The 21,988-nt window shown below is 40.7% G+C and overlaps 1 protein-coding gene across 4 annotated transcripts in view; it reads right to left on the minus strand.

Moving 5' to 3' along the window:
• The window catches only part of Lmo7 (LIM domain 7), a 183,521-nt gene that overhangs the window by 102,763 nt on the left and 58,770 nt on the right, over positions 1-21,988 (minus strand). For all 4 annotated transcript variants that reach the window (XM_051195279.1, XM_051195280.1, XM_051195277.1 and 1 more), the window contains exon 3: positions 9,730-9,799. In XM_051195279.1, the coding sequence (XP_051051236.1) occupies positions 9,730-9,799 (70 nt within the window). The remainder of the gene's footprint in view (positions 1-9,729; positions 9,800-21,988) is intronic.

Here is a 21,988-nt window from a genome sequence, read left to right on the forward strand (position 1 = left end):
TTCCCTAGCAAGGCAAGCTTCTGTAACAAGCTAGATACATACGTGTTATTCAGGAGGGGGGAGGGGATTAAAGTGTAAAAGAATGGGCATGTAAAGACATCAAGAAGCTACAATGTAGTGTATTTCTTCCCAGCCACAGTAAGCAACAAGGATAATCCAGTCTCCAGCCTACACATTTTAAATTGAATTCTTTTTACCTATTTTTTAGTGTGTGTGTGTGTGTGTGTGTGTGTGTGTGTGTATACTGCAGTATGCTTGTGAAGTCAGAGGATAACTTCCTACCATATGGGCCCCAGGAACCACACTCAGGTAATCAGGCTTGGTGGCAAGTGAGCCATCTTGTCAGCCTAAAGCAAGACCATTAATTCCTAATGTTCAGCACACTTGCTACACTGTAGAGTTCTGACATTTATAAATTGTTTGATGGGAGATGTAATTCTGTAAATATGTTTCTCTTATTGGTTAATGAATAAAACACTATTGGCCAACAGGAAAGCAAGATAGGTGGGACTAGGAGACAAGGAGTATTGGAGGAAGTAATAGGGAGAAGATTCAAGATGGAGGACAGAGAGAGAAGAACGCCAGCCCCTCTCTCCAGTGAGATAAGACCAGATGGAAGTACTTAGATTAATAGAAATGGGTTAATAATTAAGACAGAGCTAGCCGATAATAAACTAGTAACTGGCCAACAGCTTTATATCTAATACAGCGTCTCTGTGTGTCATTTGGGGCTGGCGCAGCAGTGGGCCCAGGACTGCAGGGAAAAACTACTCATGACAATTGTTTTTTCATCTTTCCTTTTAAAAATATAAATGGGACAAGTATAAAGCTTTAAAGTAAATTAGCCAGTAATTCTGCTCAAAATTTCCATAAATCCAAGCATTTACCTCCCAGCACCTTACCAGCTGTTTAAGATTCATCTATAGGTACTACCACAGAGCCTTTTTTTTTAATCCAAGGCCTAAAGACTACATATCTTGCCTGAACTGAATTAAGGCAGACGCACCAAAGGGATATATTAGTGGTATAAAGACATAAAATATCCATAAAAGACAATGATGAGAGATCACAGAAGCAGGGCTTCATGTAAGGGTTGCAAAGGGGAAACGGGCCCAGCATTGCTGTCTCTCAATAGATGTCAACCTCCAAGATCACAGGGTAAGTGCACGCTGGCTGAAAATTTAAAAAGCAGTGCTACAAAGCCACTGAACCCTCCCCTGATCCACTTCCTCACCTCTAGTGGGTAAACAAGTGAGCTTCTGGTAGCAATTTCCTAGGGTTTTTGTTGTTGTTGTTGTTTTGTTTTGTTTTTTTGGTTTCTTGTTGTTGTTGTTGTTTAAGAAAAAAAACACTGGTCATTTAAATCATTTATTTCTACAGTGTTGCCAGGGGACAATGGCTAGAATTGATATTGTTTACTTTTTTATTTTTATTCACTTTTTTCTTTACTTATTGATATTAGCTAGTCCACAATCCTTGTTTCTGCCTTCCACCAATACTCCTATGGCCCACGTCTATTTATTTAGTGTGTGTCTGTTTTGAGACATGGTCACATGAAGTCCAGGCTGGCCTCAAACTTGCTACGCTGAGGATATCCTTGTCCTCCTGCCTCTGTCTCAAGCTCTGATGTTACAGGGGTGTGCCAAAAAACCCTATTTCTGCTTCATATTTACCATCTCAACAAACAACTGCAAAAGTCTGCAATACTCATTTAGTACAAGGAGCTCCTAAGTCCTCAGTTTCTACTTCTCATTTGTCCCCAAAGATGTCATCTCCTCTTGCTTGGAAGACTGCATCAGCCAGACTCTCCAAAGAAAGAGAACAGGGTGGACATAGAAAGGGGCTTCATGGGTCAGCCAAATAAGGTGCTTGCTGCCAACCCTGCCAACGTGACTGCAGTCCCCACAACCCACACTAAGGGAAAGATCTATCTCCTGAAAGTTGCCCAATGCCCTTCACAAATGTGCCTTGGAGCTCTTGCGTGCGCGCGCGCGCACGCACACACACACACACACACACACACACACACACACACACACACACACACGCACACACACACACACACACACACACAGTGCACTGCTTCTTAGGTCTACTCGCAGGCTATGTCTGCCCACAACCACTAATGTTAGAACAACCAATTGCATTCTCTCAGAATATCCCCTAGACACCTAACTGTGCTTTGTACACCAGAACCCAGTCTTTCTCCAGTCTGCCTTACCCTCCCCCCACTCCTCACCCCAGTCAGACCTGATGCTCTTCCTCAGATCTGGGAAGCTTTCCAAAGCTCACTCCTCACAGCCACTCCATCAGGCTCCTCATCAGAATTGTTGCTTATCCACTTATATTGCTTTCCCTTATAATCGCTGTCAACGAAGGCAGTATTATATTTTCTCCACTGGCTTTATTGGCACCTATCAAAACATTACTCATTTACAGGACCCTGGCCATTCCCTCGCCTCACTGCAGGGAAGGGCAGCTCCCAGAGAGAGGAACTTTCTCTACCTTCTTTGTAGCCTTGTCCCAAGTGTGAGAAAGCAGCCTCACCGCATGGTAGACCTTCGGTAAAAGTTTCCAGGAAGGGAGGGCCTTCCTGAGACTTCTCAAGGGACCAGTCCCTCACACCAGTTTCAAACCTTCCACACTATTTCCTACCTCCCTCATTTGCTCCTCCACTATCAATTTCTACATAACAAAAATGACCTTAAAAGGGGCTGTTGCAAGCTTACTGGAATGAAACTATGAGCTAATCCTACTCAAATACTGAATCAATTTCTTTGGATTAATTATTTTAACACTGCAAGTTATGGAGATGCCTCAGCAATTCTAATTCACTAATGTTATAAAAGAAAAAAGAAGTTGCCCTCTAGGCAGAAACTTGGCATATAAACGTTGATCTCAGACTTAAAAACAAGCAGGTTCGGGAGCTACAGGAGAGCACGGCTGAGCTTGTGCCAGCACCATGATTAAGAGGTTGTGGCTAGAAATAAAACAGGAGTTTCCTGCTTTACTACACTACATCATCAACTGGGTATCAGCAACAACTCCAGGGGCCAGTGAGATGACTCAGAGGGTAAAGGTGCTGCTCCTGCAAGCCTGGCAACCTGAGTTCAATCCCCAGAGCCCACATAAAGGTGGAAGGAAACTCCACAGAGGTCTTTTGACGTCTACACAAATGCTACAGCATGTGTAACCCCCCACCACACACACACACACACACACACACACACACACACACACACACACACACACACACGAAAATAAAACTCAAGATTGATAAGTTTTACATTCCCAGTCTTGATGACACTTTTGGGGGGGGGGGAGGTTTGAAGTCTCTTGAGAGTGCTTTGTAAATAGAACAGTATTACTGCCTTCTTCATATACCACTTATATGGAGCTACTTAGGAACTCTGGCATTTCCTACCAACAAGATGGCCAACAAACATAACCTTGTCTAATCAACAGGACTGATGCTGGATAGTCCTGGAACAATTCAAAACATAGATGGTGAGCCACAGAAACCCCATGGAAACATACATCACCAAAATAAATAAACATAAAACCATGGGAAACATTTTTGATTCTTAATGTCATCTTACTTTCAGTAGATGCTTAAGTTTGACTCAGTGATTTCTTGTATAAGTAAGCAAGCAGTAATATTAATGCTACAATACTGTGTGTTCTTCACATAGAAGATACAGAACTCAGTGCTTCTGTTAGTGCTGCATGGTTTATGACAAACCAGTGAATCTCAGTGCATGAGGGGCTAAGGCTAGAGGACTGAGCATTTGAGGCTAGCCTGGGCCTCATGAGACTGTTGCAAAAGGAAACGAAAATCATTTTTTGAATGAGACTGACAATAGAGACATTTTAGCATGTGAGTCAAAGTTATACGACTTGTAAATGTGGTTTATGGTTCCTTAGGGGAACATTGCTTCAAAGTAGTTTAATAATGAAGCAGATTGCCAGGCAGTCATAGTGCAAGCCTTTAATCCCAGGCAGAGGCAAGTGGATCTGAGTTCTAGGTCAGTCTGGTCTTCAAAGCCAGGGCCATACAGAGAAGTGCCATCTCAAAAAAAAAAAAATGATAATCTATTCTAATCAAGTTCATTAATATCGTCTAATACTCACTGTCTGTGTTTGAAAGGTGGAAAGAAAGATTCATCTTTTAACTCATGGAACATCGAGGTCTGATGTGGTAGATATAAACTTGATCCAAGGTGGTGGTTTGAGAGAAATAGAAGATAAAGAGTATGAAAACCCACGGGAGCATGGGACCGTCACTAATCATCAAGTGTGCTGAAATGAAAATGGCAATGATGGAAGAGGAGGTAAACATGAGTAGACAGCCCACCATGAGAGGGGCTTGCTGTCTCCATAACTTCCCAAGCTTATGAAGACGGGGAACACAGCTGTCAGAATTAGCTAGTCTTATTGGCTGAGCAACCAAATAGGAGAGGATGCATAAGTCAAAGAACTCACTAGGTGGGAAGGAAGCCTTCTCAGGTGTTCTGAGGTAGAACAACTCCTCAGCATCATTTCCAAAATCTGCAAAAATTTGCCAGCAGGGAGGCAGGTCCCTCTAACCTACATACCTAATATTTTCTCAATTTTGTTTTGTTTACATCCTAAAGTTTCCCCTTCTTCCTTTCCTCCAAGTTCCTTCCCCAACTTCCCCCAGCCATCCACCCTCCCTTTCTCTTCAGATATGGGTAAGCGAGCCTATATAAACCTTCATGGATATGCCAAGTTGCAGTGAGACTATGCACCTCCTCTTCCATTAAGTCTGGATGAGGCACCCAGTAGGAGGAATGGTCCCAAAAGCAGGTAACAGAGTCAGAGACAACCCCACTCTCACTGTTAGAAGGCTCACAGGAAGTCCAAGTCACACAGTCTACTTAGCTATTTTAGCTTGCTAAATAGGCTTCTTAGGCTCCTACATGGTTTCAGTATTCTGTTTGCTTGATTGGTTTTGTTTTGTTTTGACTGTTTGTTGGGTTTACAGAGGAACACATGGAACCCAGGGGCCTTAGATGTGCTAGGAAACAGTAAGTTTTCCCTCTAGTCCAGTGTTTTCTATTCTTACACACAGGAATGTGTCCACAAATAAATCTCTTAATTATACTACAGAGATAATTCCTAAGAGGCCCAAGCAGGTCAGTGGTAAGCTCAAGAATGAGTTCCTCGAGAAGGTAGTTGTTTGGATAAGTGGGCCGTGGCCACAAGCATTATTTCCTTGGGCTCATTATATTTGTACTCCTTCAATTATTCCATTCTAGGAGAGAAAAGATGAAACACAACCAGCTGCTTTTTCCCCTTAAAGAATTTTCTCTTGAGGTCTCCCACTTTGGATTTACTTGTTTAAACAGAACAAAAGCTCCTCCACTGCCTACAAATTTTCACTTTCCCTGAAAGGGGGGGAGAAGGGGGGTGTAGTACATAGAGTCAGTCCACTAACGCCTTACAGCGTGTCAGAATAGCTCAGCGGTGTTATGTCAACCTGACAGCAAGTTCCCAGGTCAAGCTTCCACAGCTTCTGGGAAGGAACACACTGAGACAGAGCAGGACTCCACTGAGTCACATCATCCTGCTGACACCCAGGGTGCAGAAGAGTGACGGTGAAAGAGTGGACAAGGTCACACAAGCAAGCATGCATTAACTACTACTCACTACCCACCTGGAAAACAGCAGTCAGCAATGACCCAGGCCTGATTCAGTTCTGGACTGGCCATCATGAAGAGAAACTAAGATGTCCAGTAGCATAAGGGGATGTTTACACCATTCCCTGGGTTTCCTCCATCCCAATGAGGAATCTGCCTCCTCAGCTTCTGTGTCCCATCATGCCTATTCTACCCCTAATAGTTAACTTATTTTTTCTTGAGATGCTATGGAGCCAGATGGCTGAGGCTGGCCTCACACTCACTGTGGAGTGTAAACAGGCCCTGACTGAATGCATTGTCCTCCTGCCTCAAGTTCGTATCTCTGTGTATGCATCTCTGTGTATGTATGTGTATATCTGTGTGTGTATCTCTTGTATATCTGTGTGTGTATCTGTATGTATGTGTATCTCTGTCTCTGTATGTCTGTCTCTTGTGTGTCTCTCTCTCACTGTGTGTCCATGTTCCTCGCTCCCTCCCTCTCCCTCTCCATCCCTCTCTATCACACACACACACACACATGAGACAAAATTTGATTAAGGCTTTTGGATTGTAACATCAGTTTCCTGGTCCAGACATTGAATGTGAGAAGACTCACTGAGGAGAATTAGGAGAATAATACCCAGGGCCTCTTTGTACCTTCTGTAAACCTACATTTATTTCAAAGTACAGTGATGATTTAAAAAAAAAAAAAAAAAAGGCAGTAACTAGAAGCATGCACCTATGCACATGAGTTCCCTAGGGCTACCACAACAAAATGAGAACACCTCACGGTTTAAACCAATAGAGATGCGTGTGGTCATTGGCTTATAGTTTGGAGGCTGGAGTCCTGTGCGTTGGTAAAGTTATGCTTCCTATGACATCTATGCAAATTTTCAAGGACTCTTGCTAGACTTGGGAAGTTCATTAGCGATCTTTGTTCTGTGAACTGTGGCTGTATCACCTCAACCTCATCCCCTTCTGGTGCTCTACCTCTAGGCATGTCTTTCTCAAAGCATCACTTTTTAGGGACACTCTCATTCTAGATTCGGGGTCCACTCTACCCAGGATGGTCTCATCTGAACCAACCACATCTGTAAAAATCATATACCTAAACAAGGTTACACTCTGACATACTGAGGCTTAGAACTTCAATATGTCTTTGGGGAAGGGGAGTGGAGGGTCTTCAACCTATAGGCCTAGCCCACCAAGGACTAAATTCTAGAACCTACTCAATTCTGCAGTGGGAGCATGGCTCATTCCTTGCTTAATTCTTTTTATCAGTGCACTGTTGGGTGTACTGAACATAAATGTTAATGCTATGAAAATTCTGGCCAATGGGGAGGTGGGGGTTGGGGGATGGACAGGAGGGAGACAGAACTGGGATCAGTATGTAAAATAAGATTGTTTTTAATTTAAATTAAAAAAGAAAAGTCTGGCCTAGATTATTCAGTATTCTTGCACAAATGTCAAAAACCCAGATTTCTTCCCTACTCCTTAGGAAACTACTAGAACTCAATCTTTTGGGATGTGAGTCTAATGGGTTCTTCAACACATTTAACTTTGTGGTACCTTCTTGCCCATTTGCTAATTGATTTGTTTGCTCCTCCCTCCCTGAAATTGAAGTCAAAGTCCACACACCTTTTGTACTCTTACATTTCTGCATATGCTAGAAAAGTCCTAAATCCAACAAGCCCTCAACTATTTGTTAAAGAATACACATGCATTGATTTGCATATCAAACTCTCCCTTATCCCCTAATCCTCATACCAACCCTTTCCTGGAAGATACTGGAGCTCCATATCACACATTTTGTAACAAGTATCCTCAATCAGATGAGGCATGAAGCTCACTGCAAACCAATTGGGCTTAGCCCATTCTAGAGCTAAAGTCAGTCTTACACACCCATACCCCATGAAAATGCTCACTGCACTGTGCTTAGAAAAGCATTCTATTTAATATACCGGAAATGCATTTCATTTTAGCTTCTAAAGATAAAATCCAAACTGGAGAGAATTTCTGATGCTTGAAATAGAAATACTTGGAGAGGGTTTGGGGCTTAAAAATAAAATACATTTGTGCTTGCATCTAATCAGACAATCATAAAGTTGAATAAACCTAACAGCAGCCAACAGCAACAAACATCACAATTCAAGCATTCCAGAATCTCAGGGAGTGTTTGAGATCAAAGGCTAATTTCATTTAAAATGCAGGTAATTGATCCAAAAAATGAAAGTTCAAAATCAAAAACACAAAAATTAAACTATCTAAGAATAACTCAGGCCACTGGAAAAGATAGTGTAACTCAATACAATTCAAACATTTGTTTTTGTAGAAGTTGTTTTGTAAGTCATTTTCCTATAAAGCTTATTTATTTTATTAAACTGGATGTCTCCTACTAAAAAGACTTTAGGGATGCATTCCTGTAATGTTATTCTTTGAATATCTAGAAGAATAAGAATGAGTATGTATGTGTGTGCTGTGTAATAGGCTTTTTACCTACCCAAATTTAAGACCAGTACAAATTATATGTCAGCTACCTATTCATGACAGGTCTAGAATAGGCAACTGGGTTAGGAGTCAGTGCTGCAGCCAGTGGCCAAGAACATTGTCTGCATTCTAAACTTCAAGGAAACCTCAACACTTCATTCCTTCTCTCCTGGACAGGTATTTTCCAGGAATAAATCCTTGGCCAACTCAGCCCTGTCCGGTTTTGATGAGCTTTTGATGCCTCCCACAAACCCAGGAGCTATCTGTGGTTACCCAAGTCACAGCTGTGGCAAATGAAAGGCCAGAAAGAAGTCTTTTAAATAGATTATTAGAAGAGCAGTGAGTAACCCATAGAGAAGCAGTTGGGTTTTACATTCCAATGATTAAATTATGCAGCGCTTTCTGAGATCTTTTTAACTGGCTTCTGTCACCAAGATAGATTTTTTTTTAAAGATTTATTTTTATGACTTGTAATTTAAATACGTGGCAGGTATATGTGTGCATGAGTCCAAGTGCCCTCCAAGTCCAGATGAGGGTGTCAGATCCCTTAGAGCTGGAGTTACAGATGACTGTGAACCACCTGACATGGACACTGGGAGCTGAACTGAGGACCCTTAGCCCTTAAGAGACTCTGTACCCTTAATGTCTGGACCATCTATCTCTTCACCCCACCAGTATTGATTGACAAGGCTTATTAAATCTTCTGCAATCATTCATGCTATCATAGTGTCCACGGTGTCTTAAAAACCACATGATGGGAGCATGCAGTATTTCTTAATACTTAAAAATCTTTAATTTGAAGGCAGGAAGGCTGTGAATGTAGCTCAGTCAATAGTGTTTGCCTAGAAGACATAAAGTCCTAGGTTCTATTTCCAGCGCCACAAAAAATAGCAGTAATAAAGGCAGAGGCATCTGAGAATCACTAGTGTTTCTTTACAAATGCTGGGACCCTGAAACAGAAGACAACAGAGACACAGTACATCAACAGGAAACATGACACGCCATAAGAGGGCTACTAGGCCTTGATTACTATTCTGCAGATATACTTATGATCTGTGTGCTAAGTGGACGTAATTCACGAGCCTGAAGTAACACACACACACCAACCAGGGAACACCTGATATTCTGGAGAGCTGCTGTGGTCCAAGAGAAAACAGCACATTCATGGCAGAGCTGCAGGAGGGACAGGAACATCTCACATGCCACTTGGGGAAGAGCGATGGCCAGAAAAGAAATACCCAGACTCTGAAGCATAATCAAAACAAAATCAAACAAGTTAAAGCAAAAACCTCTGGACAGAGCGGAAGTGTTGAAAGGCTCATAAAAGGAGATTGTCACTCTTGAAAGGGACAGTTATTGTAGGTGAGAGAACCTACTATGACCACTTATATTTCAAAGTCAGAAATATAGCTTCAAAGTAGGAACATTCAAAGTCCCCCTCCCCCCATACTTCTAAGTGTTCTTGAAATATACAACACATACTATGTGACAATACCAACATGACATAACAGGGCACACAAGAATACATAGACTCATTGTTTGTTGTTAAAAATAAAACAAAACTGAAGAAGAAAACTAGTTTTGAAGGTAATCTGTTACTTACCAAACCTGCTATTGGTGTAGACAGTCTATTGATCTTCCTTATGATGCCAGGTTTGAGCTTATTAATCAAACTGAAAGTAAATAAACAAATAACACATGCAATTACAAACATGTCAATGTGATTTTTAGAGCTCGTTGAAATAGTCTCAAAAATTCTGGGTCCCAGATTTGCTGACCTGAGGCAACGGCCCATCAGAAGACAAACACCACAAAACAAAGAACTTCTCTACACAGAAGGGTGGAAGGGTCAGACATCAACATCCAGAGCCCATGCCTTTAAAAGTGGTTTTACATGCATTAAAGAAAGACACAATCTGGTTCAGTTTCTACACGCATTAAGAGACTCTCCTCAGAATTCCCTCCACTTGGCCCTAAGAATACTTTTCCTACAACAATTCTCAATGGGATTTTTTTTGTTTTCTCATCTGGGTCCTTGTTTTGAATGACAGCCTTCCACCCATATTCTTTCACATGTAAAGGGTGCCAAAGAACTCATCCAAATAATTGACTATTTCTTACTGGTCATTCATTCATGCCCTTGACTGACTGCTTTGCTACCAGAGCAGAATGACTGGGTGAAAATTAAATGGAGCAGAACTCCTCCAAAGTACCCTGGAATCTGAGTGCATTTCAGATAATATGACACATACTGCAAAGATATCTATGTCTCTATACACCAAAGCACAAGAAACCCATCTTTGACTCCCACACTAGGTACGGTTCTGCTTCTACATTTCAATGGGTATGGATTCGTTCTTTTTCTTCATCGACACAATGTCAGAACATGTAGTAACTTAATACCACAGTGTTTTCCCATTAATGTGAACGTGGGTAATTAATCATTCATCACTGCCACAAAGCAGTGAGGTGTTTTGTTTTTGTTTTTTTCCTCTTCCCAAACAAACAATTCTTTCTTCTGTAATAAGGTCCAACAGGAAAACAAAAAAAGGAAGAGGAAATAAATATCTAATTCACTGGTCCCTCCTTTTCAGTGGGCACTGATATGGTGTGTGGAAGGGTGTCCTATGGAATGTCACTCCTTCCTCATTCCAGAGATTTCTATATACATTTCAGTATGCTAGGAATAAGAAGAAGGAGAAAAAGACAAAAAAGCTTCCATTTAATATCCCTCAGAATGCTGTTCAGCAGGATTCAAAGTGACAAAGCATCGGCTTATGAAGATTTAGTCTGGCAAACAAAAGTTGCTTTTCTGTTTTTGCTGTTTGTTCACACAGAGATCTCTCACGACAACTTAATCACAGATAATAGAGCCATCCCCTTGGCTTTGAGGACTGATGGCGGAAGACGAACTCAGGGCCTTGTGTGAGCTAAGCACATACTTTCCTGTTGAGTTATATACGCCAGCAGCCCCGGTCCGCTTTACATTATCTCCTCAGTTGTGACCCCATGAGCCCTAATTTCTGAATCGTACGTTGCAAGTAGTTTAAAAAGCCACCTCCCTTCTCTGTCCGTACTGTTTTTTCCTCAATCACCAACTGAGGATCCAGCTTAACTACAAATGCAACTGTAAATTAATTCCTGTAGTTTCCCCTTTGACTGAATGCTTCTATAATTACGGTATCTCTGCATATCTGTTACGGCAATGCATAAAAGAATAAGTGAGACATAATTCTGACATAGTGTATCAAGAAACCATTTATAGCTATTCACCACCATCTTGGCAGTGGTATTTTTTTTTTTTTTTTTTTTTTTTTTTTTTTGAGAATAATGTTTTTCCGTAGACTACAACCTTTCAATGAGATAACTTAGGAGCTAATAAGAAGGAGTAACATATCTCAGGGTGCCTGGGCACAGTTGTCCTTTACAGAGGGAAGTGTCATAAACTCTTGGCCCACCCACTGAGTCACTGGTGACTCTGACAAGGTCACTCTGTTTACCAGGTGACATGACTTATCACTTTTGTAATATAGTGTCAGTAATTTCGAGCGCGTTTTCTACTCAGTTTGCAGAATGAATAATAAAACTGATTACTGTCAGTGAAGTAAGGGGCAGAGGAAGGAAACAACAGAGACAGACACCTTCTGGTGGCTTAGCCAACTCCTCCCACATTGGCAACTTTGGCCAGAGATATTCCACGGAAGCAGCATATCCACAATGAAATTGGCCTTCCTCCTCACACCTCAGCCTTCTTGTACGTGTGCAAACACGGAAACAACCACAAGGAAAAAACAGCACTCTGGAGAGCGAACACTCACCCTCAAAAAATCTGAGTCACTAGAGGGAAATACTATTTTATCAAACATTAAAGAGGAAATGCACATGCAGTTTCGACAAATACTGAGCATGCAAATCATTTGATGAGTTATGAATTTTGATTCTTAAAGAAGAACTTTCAGGGAATTTCTTACAAGGATTAAAAAATGTCTTATGAGATGTAAAAATAATTAGATGGAATTTAGTTGAGCCCACTTAATGGTAGACAGGCAGGGTCTCAAGTTAAAGGAAGTTCTAGTGCCATGTATGGAAACATTCTCTTTTACAAATAGAAGTGGTTTGCATAGTAAGTGTTCTTGAGTTTCACATGTAGACTTTCTAAAGGGACACAGACTTCAGGTCGCTGACTCTGAAGCAAGAGAGTCAGAGTACAGGATAAACTTCCAGATGCTCCCATGTCCTGTGTTCTTGGACCTGCAACCCTGTGTTCCATCCCTCCAGCCCTGAGTAGAATTATATCTTCATCCCTCTCAAGCCTTCCCTTATGAGAGGGGACAAACATGATTACTGCTTGTTTAGCACAGCCGAGGTTTGTCCTTTTGGTAAGATTAAAGCTAGAACACAAAACCAATTGGGGTACTCACACAGTGACCTCAACAGCCTTCTCCTCAGCTTCTGCTGAATGTTTGTGAACTTCCAAAAACTGCCGGGTTCAAATGCTCTATCTTCTTTTAATGTCTTTATTTAAAGACTTGAAGTTCTTGTTGTACATAACCTCCCAAGTCATGTTCTTAGAGGGCAGGGCCCTTTGGGAGGTGGCAGCCTCATGACTCTGCACCTCCTGAATGGGATTAGTGCCCTCAGTCAACAGGCCTTGCCCTTCCACAATGGGAAGTTGTGGTGAGAAAGTTCCACGGAGAAGGTGTGTACTAATAAAGACATGGGCCTTTACCAGACACCCAACCTGCATCCACCCTCATCTTGAACTTCCTAGGCCCAGCACAGTGAGAAATAACTCCCTGCCATTTACAAGCTACCCATTTTTCTGGTAGTTGTTATTGTAGCTGAAACGGACTGGGCTTTATTCAAGGGGAATACCCTTTTACCTCTTATCTCCAAAGATGTTCAATGGAAAGACACACAGAAGAATATGTTGAGATACACTGAAAGAACTTGGTAACCTACTGGTGATCCCATCCACTCAGGCACATTTCTGTTACCTGTTATTACATTTTGCAAATATTTATGTTTAAGCTTAACTTTTTTTTAATTGCTTTTTTTCCTTTGGTTTTTTTGTTTGTTTGTTTGTTTTTGTTTTTTGAGACAAGGTTCCATGTGACTCAACCTAGCCTCAGACTTGCTTATGAGAACCCAAGGGTGACTTTGCACTTCCGATCTCGGACTTGTCAGCCCACCTGGATTACACAGTGCAAGGGACTGAACTTAGAAGCTCATGTATCCGAAAGACGAGCACTCTCCATTGAACTATGTCCCCATCCCACAACTAAAAGACACAGTAAGGAGATCACATCTTCCTAACAAATTGAAGGTACTGATATCTTTTCATAGATTATTAGCTACAGGATATCAATTTATCTACTTTTATTCTAGGAATTCTGCTCATTAGACATTTCCTTACTAAAGACTTTGGGAGCCCATTCCACATAGAGGGACACTCCCTCAGCCTAGACACATGGGAGAGGGCCTAGGGCCCTGCTCCAAATGATATGACAGACTTTGAAGATCCCTATGGAAGGCCTCACCCTCCCTGGGGAGAAGAAAGGGGATGGGATGGGGTTGATGAGGGGAACAGGGGAGGACAGGAGGATGCAAGAACTGGGATTGATGTGTAAAAGAAGCTTGTTTCAAATTTAAATTAAAAAGTTATATTTGAAAAAAAAAAAAAGAAGTCCTGGGCAAGGCTCAGCCACAGAGCAAGAAGAGAAATACAACTACTTGGAGCAAAATCCTGAAATCCACTGATTTTTTGGTTTGTGTAAAATTTTCAAGATTTCTATCTCCTTTAAAGAAGTAAATTTAGGAAAAACAAAACAAAAAACAAAAAAAAACAAAAACAAAAACAAAAAAAAAAAAAAACAAGATTGCTTGAAGCTTGAACTGCCATAATATTTTTAACCAACAATACCACTTTCTCTATATGCATGAAATTTTATTGTTTCTTCCTAATTGCCAAAGTTGACCCAGAGAATGAACTGTCAGAGCCAGTCATCTGGACAAGTTATCTTCAGGAGATGTCAAGATTGTAAGTCAATGGCTTCTGTCTAAGTTCATGTTTTAAAATAGAAAGCACGTTAAATAGACAGTGAGAACATTTTCATGGCTAAGATAACCAGTATTAGTCATTTCAAACGTAAAACTGTAAAAACTTCTGCTATAGAAATTACTGCATTAGTGTCTTCAAGCATAGGTGATATAAAATAACTAATTTACTCAAACTTGACGAAAGATGCTGAGACGGGCAGCTATGTAGAAGATCAGTAAGTCCAAATCAGCATCACTATTATTGTCACTTTCCTACAATGGCACTTTACTGGGCCTATCAGTGTGCTTGAAACACATTGAAGTGAAGAAAAGAGTTGTATAATGTGACTTGTATGCATTCTGTAGTAGATAACCAATGGGGGAGGGGACCTCTCCCCTGGGAACATTATTTCTCCTGATCTCAGCTTTCCTGTCATCCCTTGTCTATGGTTGAGGCCCTGTGAGATTTCCCTTTGCATGTTAGCATATCTATTAGTAGCATCCTTGTTCACATCTTGTTTAGGCAGCCATGAGGTTGAGACTTCATGGGTGTGGCTTTCTAGAAGATACAATCTCACAGAAGACTTCCTGTTCCTCTGATAGGTTATATTTATCTATGTGGGAATATTTAAGAACATATACAACAAAGAAAGAGAGGACATGAACTTGAGAGAGGGCAAGAAGCACCTGGGAGTGGGTGGAGGGGGGAACTGATACAATGCTTTCATTTCAAGGTTTTCACAGTGCATGAAGCAAAGCCTGGGGGCTAACAGCGGATTCTTCCGATTCTGAGAAAACCCCATAATCACAGATTAGTGGACTGAACATCAGGAGATTTCCTTTACTGTATCAGAATGAAGAGCATTTAGACACAGACCTCAGAAGAAACCCATAGATCACAGACCTTTTACTCCTAAGAGAACACAAAAGGACATCTAGGCTACCTTGGATCCAGCGTTGACATTTTTATTTTTTGCTATGACATCAAAGGCACATCCATGTAAGAGACAATTGATATGATAGACTTCATGAAAACTCAAAATGTTTGTTATCCAAAAGATGCTGACAAGAGAGTGAAAACACAAGCCACAGAATGAGAGAGAGAGAAAAAAAAATACATTCAAAAGGCATACCTGATGGACTGTTATCCAAAAAAAGAACTCTCGAGACTCATTAAGCTTTAAAACAAAACAAAATACTGATTTTTTTTTTAAAAGGAAACAAAGACTTTAATAGTTACCCCACCAAATAAGATGCACAGACAAGAAAATAAGCTACGTGACAATGTGGTCAGGGAAATGCAAACTGGAATAGATCACTACCACCACATACCTATTAACCTCTAAGAAAGGCCAAAAATCAGTAACTCGACAGACACTAAATTCTGGCAGTGACATGGAGCATCAGGAATGCCCATTCTTTGCTGGTGGGAGCAGGAAGCACTCCAACTCTTTGGAAGGCAGCGTGCCAGATTCTCACAGAACTAAACATACTCTTGCCATATGAACCAGCAGTAATACTCCTCAGTGTTTACCGAATAAGTTGAAAATGTATGGGCACGTGGATGTTTATAGAAGTCTTATAATTTCAACAACTTAGAAACAGAATGATGTCCTCTCACATTAGGTACATTGGGATAAATAAACTTGCTCTCACCCATAAAAATGAGATATCATTTGGTCCAAAAATGAAATGAACTATCTATCAAGCCATGAAAAGATATGGATCCAATTCAAGTTAATATTAACTGAAAGAAACCAGTATGGAAAGGGTCCATATTGCATTATTATGATCACTCATACCATGCATTATTATGTCATATAATATATTATATGTAAATAATATATTATATCATAGACATTCAGGAAAAGGTAAAACTATGAAAAAACCTATGGTTAGCAGGTATGGGAGAGAAGCTGATGAGGCAAAGCACAGGACTTTAAGGCAGTGACACTGTCTATATAACACACTATAATGTTGTTCTGTTAACATGTGATTAGGTGTGCCCCCAGTTTTTGCTACCACAAAAATGGCATATGCACATTTGTTTAGCCTCCTTTTACCTTCTCCTATTTCTGAAAATGCAATCATTAGTGTTAGACACTAATACATATCAGGAATGAATTTGGGAACATCCCTCAGTGCACATCCTCACCAACGTCCCTGTAACTCCTCCCTCTTGGGTCCCTCACAATTTCCACACCACAGATACTTTCTGCCTCTGCATGTCAGCTACGTGTTGTGTAACCTTCCACAGTGCCTCAAGCTTTTAGGGGATTAAAAATATTAATCAGACTGGGCATGTGGCTCACTGATAACATGCTTGCCTTGCCTAGTATGGACGACAGCCTGGGCTCCTTCCTAGGCACTGTATCACCTAGGCATGGTGGTGTATGCCTACAGTCCCAGCACCCCAGAGGTGGAGGCAGGAGAAGCTGAAGTTAAAACTCACTCTCGGCTACACAGCAAGTTCAAGACCAGCCTGATTTGAGAAGAACAACAACAATTTTTAGCAATGAATCAGGTATTTGTTGTTAATACTTTCCATGATAAGAATGTTTTTAAAATAATTTTCCTATACCTATATTCAGACTTCCTGAGAGAAGGAATGCTGGGAAATATTATCTAAGTCATAAATTATTTATTATGGTCATAAAGTAGCACACAGCTGCTTGATAGGTGTTGTGAAATTGTTTTTCTGAGATTTCTACCAGTGTATATCGAAGTGTTCATTTTCAGATTATAATGCTTGGTGAGACAATGCAGACGTCTTCTTGCTCTTACGGGAGCTAGGACTTGGTTCCAGGGCCTTGTGCACTCAAGTTTACAACATGCTGCACTACCGAGCTGTGCTTCCCAGCCCAGCATTGTAAAAGGATTTCACACTACTTACTACTTTCAACAATATGGCACTCTAATTAATCCTTGCTAAAGAAGGTAGAGGCTTTATTGTTTATAGTTAACGTTTTTCTCATTTGTCAAGAAGTTGCTCAGAGTCTTGACTCATCTGTTTACTGAAATTTTTATACTGTGCTGTTTATCCCAGCGTTAGAGCTGCAGGTAATCTTGGACATAGGGCGTGTACTAATACATAGTAAACCCTTTAGGGGATTCATAGCCAACTGTTTACCCAAACACCACCAGCTGGCTTCACCTCTTCCCCATTTTCTCCTGGCTCTTTAAACATAAATTCATCTACATGAGAATGTATGGCTAAACTTTTATTTGAATTCATTTACTGTGCACATTGTTAAAAGCAAGGCACACTTTTAAAGTACCATACTTTGTTAATCTTATCATGTATTCCAATATTAGGACAGGCAATTTCAATACATTCTATTAATATAAATTTTCCTATTGTTGCCTGTTTATAATACTCCGTGTGAGTTTTGAAAAATTACAAGTATTGGAAAGGTCTGACTAGGTTTCGAAAGTCACGATTTTGAATGGGAAATCAATATACTTTGGGCTTGCTGGCCTACTAACGGCCTCTATCGGGCCTTAATTGCAGTCCTGAGAGCTTTGATCTGATCAATGGATTAATCCCTGAGTGGATTCATAATCTGATGGCATTATCAGGAAGTGGGGAACAGTAGGGGCATGGTCTTTACCTACAGGAAGATATCTGTATCTTGTCTCCTGCTCCCTGTACTCTGGAGCACACAGGCCACCACCATGAACTGAGCAGCTCATCCCTCTTAGGGGTAAGACACTGCCAGCAAGTCAGTGGTGGATGGCAATCTCTGGAGCAGTGAGCCAAGATAGGCAACTGTTTCTTTTCAGTTGCTTTTCTCGGGGACTTGTCACAACAATGAAAAGCCTAAACTGTGAGTGAATTGAACAGTGTCTCGGCCTCTACAGAAAGTTGCTCATAACCGCATTATTTGAAGTTTTTGAACCTCACAATTTCACCCAGGATATCATGGTGTTCCCTAAACATCAATGACAAGTGGCATAGTCCTCTATGATGTCTACCATATTAAAAATTAGTTGACTCTCCCACCAGGGAGAACAGTATTTATCTAACTATCTGTTTTCTTATTCTATTGAATCTAAGACTGGGCATTTTAGGCAACGATGATCACAGAGAAAATATAAATACAAATAGAGCACCAGGTCAGCTTCTTTCTCCAGTCTTTCAAAGCAAAGGGGTGGGGAGGGAACGACCGGGTGACGCCGTAAGATGCTTGGCAGTGAAGCGAGCCATGTGTTCACCAAGGCATAAAATCAGTTCATGGGCATGGCCAGTGGGGACAGAGCAGAAACTGTGAACCATTCCAAAGAGGGGGAAATACAGACTGACTAACCAGGGACACACCCAGTGAGACTACCTGCAAGCAAACCTTCACAGAGAAATAAAGAATGTTTTCATCGGCAGACTTCCAAGACTGCAACCACAAGATGAGTAAATGGAGATTGCTAACTGCTATCAGTAGCCAAATGGTGTGTTCAGAGCACAGAAATAATTATGCCAGTGCAAAGCAGGGCTATGGATATTTATGTAGTGACAATTATTCTACATTTTTTTTAAATACAGAGTATAGCAGTCCATATGAATACTAAACTACACTAAAGAAATGAGACAGATCATAGACACATTGATAAAACTCAAAGAGCTGAGTAAAATCACCTAAGAACCTCAGTCAATATTTTCATTATTTAGGGGGGGGGGAATTAAAAGGAGGGGCTAGTTCCTATCTCATTGCTAATAAAGCCTAGAAAATGTGTATCTAAAACATCATAAGAAGGAGGTAGGTTTGCTGATAAATGCTTGCGTACGTGCAAGCATGAGGACCTCAGATCAGATCCTTAGCACCCACGTAAAAGCCAGGCACGGAGCCTCATAATCCCAGCATTTGGGTTGCAGAGGCAAAGGGATCCATGGATCTCATTGTGCAAACCAGCCTCACCAAGTTGGTCAATTCCAGATTCATTGACACATCCCATTCCAAACAAATAAGCTGGAGAGTGACTGTAGAGGGTACCCAATGGCGATAGCTTCTACATGCTCACACACAGAAGTATACAACACATACACAAACACACACAGACATACATGCCCATAAACACATACAAATGTATACAATACACACACACAAATGTACACAATACAAACACACATAAACCACAAATGTACACAATACAAACACTCATAAACACACAAATGTACACAACACACATATATACAAGGCAGTAATCGTCAGCTTTCAACTCACTAGATACCAAAGTCAAACTTGCTAAAACAAAAATTATTACCACAAACACTCTCATTCCAACCACTCATCAAGCTGACAAATGCACAGGGAAGCGCTTGGTCCTCAAATGGGCAACCTGTCTGAAACTTCAGTGCAGAGGTTGCTTCGGACTCAGAGTTGAGTGACAGCTGTAAGAAGGTCCTACAACTCCTGACTCAGATAGTTCAGAATGCCAGGTTTAAAAAAAAAAAAAAAAAAGGAAAGTGGTATTGAAGGATAAAAGCTGCTGAAGTTACTATATAAAAAGTAAGAAACTCACTAATGGTAAAAATTAATGAGGATGCTAAAAATAGCCATAGATACATCGATAGATAGGTAGATATTTATATACGTGTGTTTTGTTAACAGTATAAGCTATAACATAAATGCATGTAGTTTTTTGTTATTATTACAATATAAATTACATTTATTTTTATTTGTATTAAGTTTGGAACAATTCAGAAATTATTTCTATTCAAATTTGTCCTCATTTGTGTCAAAACGATGTTTTCAATCAACTCTGGATAGTCTTACTTGTAATCTGCTCATCCCTTAGCATGGATATAGTTTTTAGAAATCATTTCAAATGACTCAGAGCTAGAGCTGTGCTTAGGGTGCAGTTAAATCCAGAAGAGGCATCACAATGAGCTGCAGCCAGTCCAAGTTCAGAGACTAAGACCGCAGCAGAGTCTCGGCCCTAGATGGACATCTGTAATCATACCGCCTCCCCCAGGGCAGCTCTGGGAGCATCCGAAAAGTGGGCAAAAGGATTGGAACAACCAGAAGTGGAAATACAGCAGAGTAGGTGTACGTACGAACTGACAGCGGTTGTGACAGTATACACGAGATCTGTGCAAGATGAAGCCAGACAAAGTGTGGAGGTGGCCGTGAAGCCTACTGAGGAACCATTGGCAATTGATGCTACTAGGAAAGGAAGAGGCAGTTTTCTTCAGGGATGCAGCATCTGAGAGGTTACCCGTGCTCTACTAATGCTATCCACATGACATACTGGAAGCACTAAATGGACAAACTGGACTCAAAAAAAAAAAAAAAAAAAAAAAACACCGTGAAATTGTGAAGGAGTAGTGGGGGTTGAAGAAGAGGAATTGGAGAGGAGGGACTGGGGGCCAGACCTATCAAAACATAAGTGAATGTATGAAACTCTCAAACAATTAAAAACGAAAGAAAGAGGTGCCACCATGAGACATTTTTAGTCACATATTCTGAGCAATAGCTAATCATTATTAAAATGTAAACCACAAAGGCACTTCTTTAAATAGAACATCTACTTAGGCTACATACTCTTGTAAACTAAACAAAACTCTTCATTTCGTAGGCACATTTCTGTAAAATGCCATATAATCCCTCAAGGTTGTAGAGCTTAGCATCATGGGCAGCTACTTTTCTGCAGAACCTTGCGTAATCATACTCAGCACTGGGGCAGTTTTGGGGCCACGTGCTTCTCAATAAAAACATTTTCTCTCCATCTTCTGAACATGTGAGAAAAATACTTAAATGATACAGCTTTCAAATATCAAGAAAATTTCTCCTCTACCACCCACTGAACAGACCATGCAGCCCAATTAAGGCAGCTTAAATATTACTCAACAAAGATTATGAGCACACGGCTGAGTGAGGAGGAGTAGAACAATTTCATCCATGGACCTGAGGATGCTCTTCCTGGTATACATTAGGCAAAACTACATAAAGTTGACATTTCTGTAAATCACAACTCATTTAATGCCAGTAACTTCATATGGAGTAAATTAATAAATTAATGATATACTCAGACAAAAGAGTTCAGAGAGCTGCCAACAAGGCTGATTTCCATGGCCATCTTGGTGACAACTTGTACCTATACCACATTCCGGCGTTTATGCAAACCTAAGCTGGTATTGAGCACAGCAACTCCTTGAATCAGACAGATTAAGTATCCTGATCTCTATTTTGCAGATGAGGAAAATGAGGGTCAAGCATTAAATCACTTGTAAGCATAAATAGAAGGTTAAGTCACTTGTGTGAATATCTAAAAGTAATGGGGAAAAGAATCCAACCATTTCAACTTGGAATCTTTACTGCAAATAGCATCCTTCAAAGAGACAGTCAAAAGCATAAGGGTGCCTTTGTACGCCAGCATGATGGTACACACTGGGCTACTGTCATCAAAAAGAAAGAAAACATGTAGGTGCTAGTAGTCCACTCCCAGAGTTTACATGTGGACAGATTCCGTAAATATCTACATGATAAGAGTCTAGGTTGGAATTACCAAGTGCTTTTAAAAAATGTGGGTGGGTACTCAAGTACATTCTTCTAATTTATTTGCCTACTTCTGCAACCCATACTTCCCTCCAGAATTCTACCCTTTCCCTCGCTGGCTTTTTTCTTATCCACAAAGGTCACAAATCTGGTTAACTGTACTATGCAGCCACCAGAGAATCAAACTCTGCAAAAGCAAACAATGTGGACCCAACACCATCAATCACGGACACCAGCCTGGTAACTGCTGGTGCCCAGAGGCTGGAATGCAGCTCACAACAGTATCTATTAACTGGATAAACAGTCAGTGACTCAAATCGGTTGAGGTAATGC

Source organism: Phodopus roborovskii, unplaced genomic scaffold (genome assembly GCF_943737965.1).
Source record: "Phodopus roborovskii unplaced genomic scaffold, PHOROB, whole genome shotgun sequence".
In the NCBI taxonomy this organism is placed as follows: Eukaryota; Metazoa; Chordata; class Mammalia; order Rodentia; family Cricetidae; genus Phodopus; species Phodopus roborovskii.